Genomic DNA, 8993 nt, shown 5'->3' with positions numbered 1-8993 from the left:
CAAAAAAGGGATCACAAGGAGCTCCAAAAAGTTCTCTCCAGACTGGGAGAACGGGCATCAAAATGGCAAATGCAGTTCAAAGTAAGCAAGTGCAAAGTGCGTTGGGGCAAGAAACCCCAACTTCAAGCACAGCCTGATGGGAGCTGAGCTAGTGGTGACTGACCAAGGAAGAGATCTTGGGGCTGTGGTGGGCAGCTCGATGAAGATGTCAGCCCAGAGCGCAGCTGCTGTGAAAAGGGCAAATTCCATGTTAGGCATAATTAGGAAGGGAACTGAGAATACAACTGCCGATATGATACTGCCCTTATACAATGCAAACCACACTTGGAATACTGGGTTGTATCCAATGTTAGACTAATGTGAGCCCCATTCATTTCAATGGGTCTACTCTTAAGTAAAACCACCATTCGATACAACCCAAAGTACAGTTCTGGTTGCCACATCTAAAAAAGGCTATTGTGGAGCCAGAGGAGGTGCAGCAACGAGTGACCCAAAGGCTTCCTGACTGTCAGAGCAATGGAACCAGTTCCCTAGGGAGGCAGTGGGCTCTCCCACACTGGAGGCATCAAGACGAGGCTGGACAGCCACCTGTCAGGGACGCTCTGACTTGGATTCCTGCACTGAGCAGGGGGTTGGACTCGATGGCCTTGTAGGCCCCTTCCAACCCTGCTATTCTATGATTCTATCTCGGCACTGTATTCTGGCCTAACTAAAGCACCAGTTTCCAAAGGCCGCCCCATGGGCAATGCGTTGCAGTAATCCAACATTCAAGTTGTTCCTCCTTCAATTCCAAAAATATGGTTGGTTGGTGGGTGGGTGGGTGGGTGGGCGGGGGGGGGGAGAAGGGTAAGACTTCTGGAGATCACAACGGGGGAAAAGGTAAAGAAACAAGCACAACGCCTAGTAACAGCCAGTTGTTACACAGAACTATAAGTCACAGCATAATTATGTTGTGGTGTTCTGTCCCTTCGGAGAGCTGAAATTGGGTGTAGAATAATAGTGGGATACAATGACCGTTGTTGTTCAATCGTGTCCGACTCTTCGTGACCCCATGGACCATAGCACGCCAGGCCTTCCTGTCCTGTGCTCTCTCCCGGAGCGTGCTCAAGTCCATATTCATTGCACAATGACCATTAGCCATTAGCAACCTGTTGCTAATGCTGGATTTATTTATAAAAACAAACCAACTAGGCAGTGGCTCTCATGCACACAGAGTTCTTAAGGTTGGTTTCCTGCATTGAGCAGGGGATTGGACTCGATGGCCTTGTAGGCCCCTTCCAGCCCTACTATGATTCTATCTTTGATTCTAAGGTGAAGAGAAGCACGGGGGGGGGGGGGGATGGTGCAGCTGTCACTGGGGGCGACTGCCCCGCGGCTCACGGAGATGGGCCCTTCCAGGGACATGGCTTGTGGCCTGGCAGAGCCCATGCGTCGGGGGCAGCCGCAGGAGGCCAGGAGTCCGTGGAGGCTGGACTGCATGGGCTGCTTCCGCAAGACACACACGGGACGTGGTCTGCGAGAGCCATTGGGGAAATCCAGAGCCGTTGCATTACCCTGCTGCTGCTGCAGCTGCATTGCGGTGGTGGCGGGGTTACAGGGTTCTTGGGGCCAGGCCAGACAACTGGGTACAAATAAAGGAGGGGGAGATCACCTGGCCCAGGGGCCCCTCCCCAACAAGTCACACATGGTGGCCCTGTGAGTTCAGACCACCACAGGTAGGGCATATGCGTACACCCCCATGCCCGCCAGCAGTGGCCTCCTGCTCGTGCTGCCTGGCAACTGGTGTACAGAGGCATCCTGCCTCCGATGCTGGAGGGGCTGAGCTTGCAGCCCTTGTGACTGGGAGCCATTGGGAGAGTGGGGCCCCTTTCCTCCCATCACCTTTTTAACACTTCAGCCTGCCCTTCCGCAAGGCTCGCATCACACCTGGGCTCTTGGCGTCCGCCACCACTCCCTCTGCCCACCCTCGCCTGGTCCCTGCAGTGCCGTCCGGCCCATGGGATGCCTCTAGTGCTGAATTCAGAGCACGCAGGGCTGGCCTTAGGGGTGGGTGCCAAGCTAGGGTGTGGGGGGACGCTGAGTGGCTGGGTTTTTTTTAATGAACTCTGCAGTGAGCGAAGGTGGCAAAAAGCAAGTGTCTTGTCACCTTTTTTTCCAAGGATCTATACAGGCTGTTTGTTTACTAACTACAAAAATGATTTTCCTTCAGTCGGCTTGAAAGTATGTTTCTTTTTCCATTTCCACCTTGATGACATTAGCATTAGGAGGAACACAACTTTACTTTGAGGCAACGTTGCTGAGCACTTAGCACTTAAAAATGCTGTAAACACAATAAATGGACTTGAGCACGCTCCAGGGGAGAGCGGAGGACAGGAAGGCCTGGCGTGCTGTGGTCCATGGCGTCACGAAGAGTTGGACGCGACCGAACAACTGAACAAAACACAATAAACGCTACATAAATAGTAATGAAATCACAGCATAAGCTGTAAGAGGTTGGCTGGATACCTTCTTTATAACTTTTCTTTATTATTTTTAAGAGTTAAAAAGAATGGATATTCTAAAGAATATCCCTACCGAAAGATGGGAACTGCTACACGACACAGAGAATTGAAAGTAACCGTGCGACAGTTCTGCTGTGCGGGCAGCGCGCTGCCGTGCTCAGGACGGGCCTTGCGCGCTTTGGCCTGCGCGCACTGTAGCACGGCGGCCGAGGCCACGGCTGCGAGCGCTGCCGTTCTCGCCGGCTAGCGCCGCAAGCGACGGGCGCCTCGCATCCGCCACGGCAGGCCGCGAGCAGGCCGCGATGGGCTTCAGCGCCGAGAAGCTGCGCTCGCCACGGGCAACTAGAGCGGGACGCGCCAGGCGCCCGCCAAGCAAGGGGCCCCGCCGCGTCGCGCGCCAGAAGTCTCGGGGCCCCGTTTAACGTTCCCGCGAGGCGACGGGCTACGCGCGCGGAACGGGCCCTCCCCCGGCCACGAGGACGGACGCCGTTCGCGCAGCTCTGCGTGAAGCGGAGCAGACGCCGACTGCGGGCTTGAGCCGGCTGGACACGCGTCCTTGGCGCGGGGGGCGCTTTGCAGCTCTCCCGGGCGGCCGGCTCTGGGCGCGCGTTCCGCGTGCTCGAGGCGGCAGCGGCGGGGCGGCCAGCGCCGCGCCCGCGCCAGGCCCGCGAGCCCTGCGTGGCCACGACGGCCGGCGGGGCCCCGGGCGCGCCGCACTCCCGGGCGGCTCCGCGAGGCGGCCGCCTCCGCCGCACCGCGCAGCCCCGCGGCGGCTCTGCCCGGGCCCCTCTTCGCGGCGGGGGCGTCCTCCGCGCGCCGCCGCCGCCGGCTCTCCCAGGGGCGCGCGGCTCTGCGCCGAGGGGCCGGAAGCCGGCGCGGCTCGCTCCCGCGAAGCCTGCGGCCGCGCGCTGCGGCGAGGGCGCGCCGCCCGCCCTCCGCCCTGGGCAGGGACGGCGCGCGCCGCCCGCGAAGCCGGGGGCCGCGTGACCCGCGCTCGGCGCGCCGGCCGCGCGCTGACGTGGGCTGCCGGGCTGCGCCTGCGCGGCGGCGGCGGCCGAGTCGGGCCCGAGCGCAGCCGCGGCCGGAGCGCGGCGGGTTCGGCGGCGCCCCGCGGGTGGCGCGAGCTGACCGCTGGCCCCGCGCGCCTCGCCGCCCGGCCATGGCGCCCCGGCGGCGGCCCCCGGAGCTCTACCGGGCCCCGTTCCCGCTCTACGCGCTGCGCGTGCACCGCGACGCCGGCCTGGCGCTGATCGCGGGCGGCGGCGGCGCCGCCAAGACGGGCATCGCCAACGGCCTGGTACGCCCGCGGCCTGGCCTGGCCCGGGGCGCCGCGCGGCCCCGGGCAGCGCCCGCGGGAGGGCGGCGGGCGGCGGGCGGCGGCGGCGGGCCGGGCCCCACACGCCTCTCTCGCGTCTCCCCAGCATTTCCTGCAGCTGCGCTGGAGCGGAGGGCAGCTGTCCGCCTCGCTGCTGCACGCCCACGACACGGAGACGCGCGCCACCATGAGCATGGCGCTGGCGGGGGAGGTCATCGCCGCGGGGCAGGACGCCGCCTGCCACGTCCTGAGCTTCCGCCTGCGCGACCCCGGCCGGAAAGCAGGCGGCGGGCCCGTGCCGGGCAGCGGGGGCGCCGCCGCCCGTAGCGCAGGTGAGGGCTTGGCGGCTGGTCGGCGGCGGAGCCCAGCGCAGCGGGCCGGGGGCGCAGGGCAGCCAGCCGACAGAAGCCCCTCGCGAGCGCGCGGAAGGAAAGGAGCCCTGATCGCTCCCGGCAGCGAGCCGTGGCCCCAGGGAAGGCCGGAACACTGGCGCGGCCTGGCCGGGCCCACCGGGTGCCCCCTTCTGTGCCCTCTGAGGGCGCGCTCGGCTGTGGGGAAGGGCGCGGTGTGCCATACCCAGGGCCGTTGAGCAGTTTCATTGCGCCGTTAGGTGGCGGCGGCGAGGGCCCCCGGAGGCGCAAGCCCCCTGCCCCCAGCGGGCCAGGCGGCCACAGCAGTGGCACACGCAGCGAGACGCGCGAGGTGGCTGTGGAGACTCTGCACTGCGTCCAGACAGACACCAGCCCGGACGCCCTGCAGAAGGCCGTCTGCTTCAGCGATGACCACACCCTCCTGGCCACAGGCGGCGTGGACGGCTTCCTGCGGGTCTGGGAGGTACGGGCGCTTGGGCAGGCCGGGAAGTGCTCTGCCGCTGGGAGGAGGGTCAGGGAGGCCCAGGGCAGGTGCTTGCTTATGGGGGAGGGGGCTTTCTGTAAGGGGAGGCACTCCTGCCCCGAGTTAGGCTTGCTCCGGGTACGTGGCGGCGGCAGTGCAAAGCCTCTCTCTCTCTGTCTCTCCTCGCCCTTTCTGCAGTTTCCCAGCATGAAGAAAGCTGTTGAGTTCCAAGCCCATAACGGGGAGATTGAGGACATAGCATTGAGTCCTGACAACAAGGTGAGGGGGCTTGACCTCTCCTGCAGGCACCAGGGACAAGACATCCGAGGCCCAGGACCCATTTCTGATGGCCCTCAGGAGAGCTCCTTCTCTGCACTTTGGGGCCCAGGACTTGGGGGAAGCAGGAGGCGAGGGTGGCAGCCCTTCCTCCCTCCGGCAGAGGCAGGTGCGCTGCTTTCTGGAGCAAAGGGAAGGCAGTGCCGGGGCCTGGATGAGGGCACGCAGAGCTGGAACATCGCCATCCGCCGTTCTAGCCTCACAGGTCCCTTTGGAGGCAGGAGACAGAAAGGGCAGAGCATGGCACCCAAGTGTCTCCAGAGCTGGAGGAAGAAAAGCGGGGCAGCTGAGAAGGCCGAGCTTCTCTGGGCAAAGCCTGGCTGGGGCTCTTGGCATGGGCAGGTGGCGAGGGGTGGGCATCCCCAGGGTGTGTTCAGCCCAGCCCTCTTGCCTTTCTGCAGGTGGTGACGGTGGGCCGGGACTTCCGGTGCTGCGTGTGGCAGCGGGACCAGATGGTGGCAGGGCTGCACTGGAACGAGAACCTTCCGGGAGTTCCAGACAAGGCCTACCGCTATCAGGCCTGCAGGTAACGAGTGGGGCAGGGCTGCTGCCCTCGGCCTGGAGAGCGCAGCCTGCCTGCTGATGCTTCCCCCTTCTGGCCCAGGTTTGGGACAGTGGAGGACCAAGCCAAGGCCTTGCGGCTGTACACGGTGCAGATTCCCTACAAGCGAGAGCGCCGGCCGCCCCCCTGCTACATCACCAAGTGGGACGGGCACAGCTTCCTGCCCCTGCTCACCCGGCCCTGTGGCAGTGAGGTCATCTCCTGCCTCTCTGTCAGGTAAGAGGAGGCCCCTCTCATGTGCTGCACTTCTCTGGGGTGGGGAGGGGAACCATCCAGGATAAATCTGTAGCGTTTTCTTCCTGCCCAAAGAGGGGCAGAGGCCACTTCCTAATTCTCGGTGGCCAGGGCACGCGGTGCAGTGCATGCTCAGGAGGGAAGGTGTGGGAGTCACGCCTGAGCGTTCCAGGGCTGAGACTTGGCAGGCTCCGAGAAGCGCTGTCCTCGCGTGGGCAGGCTTGCGCACCTGGGCGGGAGCCCAGAGCTCACAGCTACCCCTCTGTCTTTGCTTGCAGTGAGACGGGCACTTTCCTGGGGCTGGGTGCTGTCACGGGTTCTGTGGCCATCTTTGTGGCCTTCTCGCTGCAGGTAAGAGTCTTCAGTCTTCAGCCTGTGGCCGAGAGACGGGATCCGGGCACGAGCCGGGTGGGGGCACGAAGCTGAGACGCGCCTAGCCAAAGGCTTCTGCGGCACTGGTCCAACCAGCAGGCAAGGCTGCAAAGCAAGGGGGGCGTTGCTTGGATCTTGCCGTGATCAGCCTCTCCCCTTTGGGGGCTCCAGAGGGGGAGAATGCTGAGCACTCCGCCCCGCCCGGCTTCAGGAGCACTGGATCCAGTCGAGCCTCTACTGCGGCCCCGCCCCTTCTCAAGGAACCCCCCCACCCTACCCCCACAGAGGCTGTACTACGTCCGGGAGGCCCACGGCATCGTGGTCACGGCTGTGGCCTTCCTGCCGGAGACCCCGGACCTGCTCAAGGACAACGAGGCAGCCCTGCTGAGTGTGGCTGTGGACAGCCGTTGCCACCTGCACCGGATCCCCTGCCGGCGTACGTCCCGGGGCGGGAGGGGGTGCTGGTGCCAGTGCTGGAGCTCCTGCCCTGCCCGGGGGGCCTTCCGGCAACGGCAGGCGGGGGGCCTTGGCTGTGGTGGCTGGAATGGGGGATGCCCACCTGCCTGCGGCTCACAGCTTCTCTTTCTTCACAGGGAGTCTCCCCGTCTGGCTGCTGCTGCTGCTCTGTGCCGGGCTGATCGTGGGCGCAGTCTTGCTGCTGCGGTTGGCCCTCCCAGGCTTCCTGTGAGCGGCCTCTGTCCTGGCCGGCGCAGGGGCCTTCCTCGCTCTGCCCAGCTTGCCTGCGGGGAGGCCTCGTCCTTTCCTGGGCCCACCGGCGGACGGGAGAGGAGCCTTGGAGCCAGGGCCGCCCAGCAGCGCGCCTGGCTAGGGGCACCTAGCTGACTGGCGGCAGGTCCTTGCGTGGATCAGGGCTCAGGCCCGCAACCCTCTCGCCCCGCCCGGGGGCAGTGGGGAGCTGGACTCCTCCCTTTAGGACAGCTCCGTGAGCAGCATTCCACGACGACAGGCAATTGCAGCTACAATTAAACAGGGCAATGGCGCAAACCCTCCCTGCCTGCCGCCTCTCCACTTCCTGGGGCTGGGATGGGGCTGCGGCCCAGGGGAGGGGAGGGGAGCTGGGGCTGCCGCCACGTGGCTATGCCGGGTGCGCAGGTGGCCTTGGTAGACTGCCATGGCCACGGCCCCTGCCGGCCCTGGGAAGGTGGAGCCAGGCCGCTCCTCTGCCGCAGCTGCATGAAAATAGGGAGGCAGGGTGGGAGGGAGGCAGGGTGGGAGGGCCTGGTGTCTTGGAACCCTCCCAGCTGGGCAGATGGCCATGGTGATCCGTTGAGAGCGCCGGGCAGTGCGAGCACTTTCCGTGCAGAGGGTGCGCATGCATAGAGCGATGAGGGCTGGTGCAAGGCTGAGCCACAGCAAAGCACATGGGGGGTGCATGTGCCTTTGGAGCCGCTGAGGGCTGGCTCACCGTCCAGCTGCAGGCAGAGCGCATCCTAAGACCCCAGCCGCCCCTCCCTGGGTGGCAAAGCCCAGGGACTGCAGCATCGCTCTGCCGCTCTTTCCTGGCTCTGGCCGGCCGTTTGGGGAGCCTTGTTTTCACCATGAAGCGGCCAGCTCCTCTCTGCCTCCCGCCCCTGCTAGTGTGACCCCTTCCTCCGTGGCATGAGAGGTGGGTTGCAACTGCCCAGGCTGCAGCTTGTCTCCTTGCATTTCCAAGGGCGAGCGGGAGCACAATGTGCTTGCAATGGTGAGACTTGTGCCCGCTCAGAATTGCCAGCAGACAGAGCTCTTGGCTGGGCAGGTTTGCATCCTGAAATGACTGCTGAGGCAGGTGCCTCTGGATTCCCGCATCCATACGTGCTCAGGGATGCAGAAGAGGAAGCAAGCCTTACCTGGTTCACAGGAAGCACAGGGCCAGTCTCTGACCTGGTTCCCCATCACCCCCTGAGCAAGTCCGTCACTTGGAGGATGAAGGGAGCAGAGACAGCAAGCGCTTCCCTCTTCGCTGCAGGAGGAGTTCTGGCCCAGGGCTGCCCTCTGGGCCAGGACTCTGTGGGGTCAACCACAGATAACCTCCTGCAAATGGCAGTCATCCTGCATGCCCTCGAGAGTGGGGAACCACACCCACCCTTCGGCCATGTGGAGGGGCTCTTCGTGGAAGCCCCTTTCTGCCCTGGAGAGCTCAGCCAAGGTGAGGCAGGCCAGGGGGCAGGTTCTGCAGGAGGCGGGGGGTTACTCTGTCCTCCCATGTGCTATGCAAGGTTGGAATTTGTTCTCGCTTCTCTGGCTGGGGAGAAAGCAAAGGATGGTTTCTGGCAGGCCACGTTCTGAGGGCCTTGTCTCTTTCTGTGGCCGGCAGGAAAGTGAGCATAGAGAGGAACAGAAGCAGCCTCGGATGGAGTCGGCCCTTGATATATCTGGCCCAGGATGGCCAGCGCTGCATGGCAGCGAGCTCCAGCCCCCCTGCTGGAGGCGCTGGGCATCAAGCCTGGGCCTTCTGAGTCCAGAACATGCCACCAAGCATGGCCCCTCCCCAAATCCGTGTGCGCCCAAGACTACACCCGTCTGTGTGGCAAGGAGGACCGAAACGTATGCGGATAGTGCACCTTTTCCGGGGAACAGCCCGGCCATGTCCCTTGTCTCGGAACCTTGGAGGCTGCCTCGTACCGAGCAGGGCCTTTGGCCCATCTGCCCCAGACGGTGCCTGTGGGCAGTCGGGTTCACACAGGAACCTTTGCCAGCCCTCCTTGGGGATGCCGGGGATAGAGCCTGCGACCTGTGGGGGTGCGCATCGCCACTCAGCCATAGCCCTTCCCTCTGTCTGGTAGGCGCACCTCACATGGCGAAAGAAACCACTTCAGCTGGAGGGGACGGGCTGCGA

The 8993-nt window shown here is 64.0% G+C and overlaps 1 protein-coding gene across 3 annotated transcripts; it reads left to right on the top strand.

Moving 5' to 3' along the window:
* The first annotated feature begins 3557 nt into the window (after positions 1–3557).
* PREB (prolactin regulatory element binding) lies at positions 3558–7162 on the top strand. Of its 3 annotated transcripts, none has more exons than XR_014787993.1 (9): positions 3558–3798; positions 3923–4148; positions 4427–4650; positions 4849–4929; positions 5388–5512; positions 5591–5764; positions 6061–6253; positions 6440–6590; positions 6748–7162. XR_014787993.1 is itself a non-coding variant. In XM_084835700.1 (9 exons), the coding sequence occupies exons 1-9, from the start codon at positions 3661–3663 to the stop codon at positions 6840–6842; spliced, it is 1287 nt and encodes a 428-aa protein (XP_084691826.1). In that variant the 5' UTR covers positions 3558–3660; the 3' UTR covers positions 6843–7162. The 3 variants fall into 3 exon arrangements, 2 of the variants coding, with proteins under 2 accessions (XP_084691826.1, XP_084691957.1); XM_084835700.1 differs by having other exon boundaries at positions 6061–6133; XM_084835831.1 differs by lacking the exon at positions 6061–6253.
* The last annotated feature ends 1831 nt before the right edge of the window (positions 7163–8993 follow it).

Source organism: Heloderma suspectum, chromosome 1 (genome assembly GCF_057233095.1).
Source record: "Heloderma suspectum isolate Gila_16-S chromosome 1, 16-S_ref, whole genome shotgun sequence".
In the NCBI taxonomy this organism is placed as follows: Eukaryota; Metazoa; Chordata; class Lepidosauria; order Squamata; family Helodermatidae; genus Heloderma; species Heloderma suspectum.
This window is presented reverse-complemented; position numbering and strand designations above follow the sequence as displayed.

What these genes read in the sequence shown, in the direction of transcription:
- PREB (XM_084835700.1), top strand. Translation starts at nt 3,661, where the DNA reads ATGGCGCCCCGGCGGCGGCCCCCGGAGCTCTACCGGGCCCCGTTCCCG. An exon ending in CATTGAGTCCTGACAACAAG is followed by an intron (nt 4,930 to 5,387) that starts GTGAGGGGGCTT and finishes GCCTTTCTGCAG; the next exon opens with GTGGTGACGGTGGGCCGGGA. An exon ending in GCACCGGATCCCCTGCCGGC is followed by an intron (nt 6,591 to 6,747) that starts GTACGTCCCGGG and finishes CTTTCTTCACAG; the next exon opens with GGAGTCTCCCCGTCTGGCTG.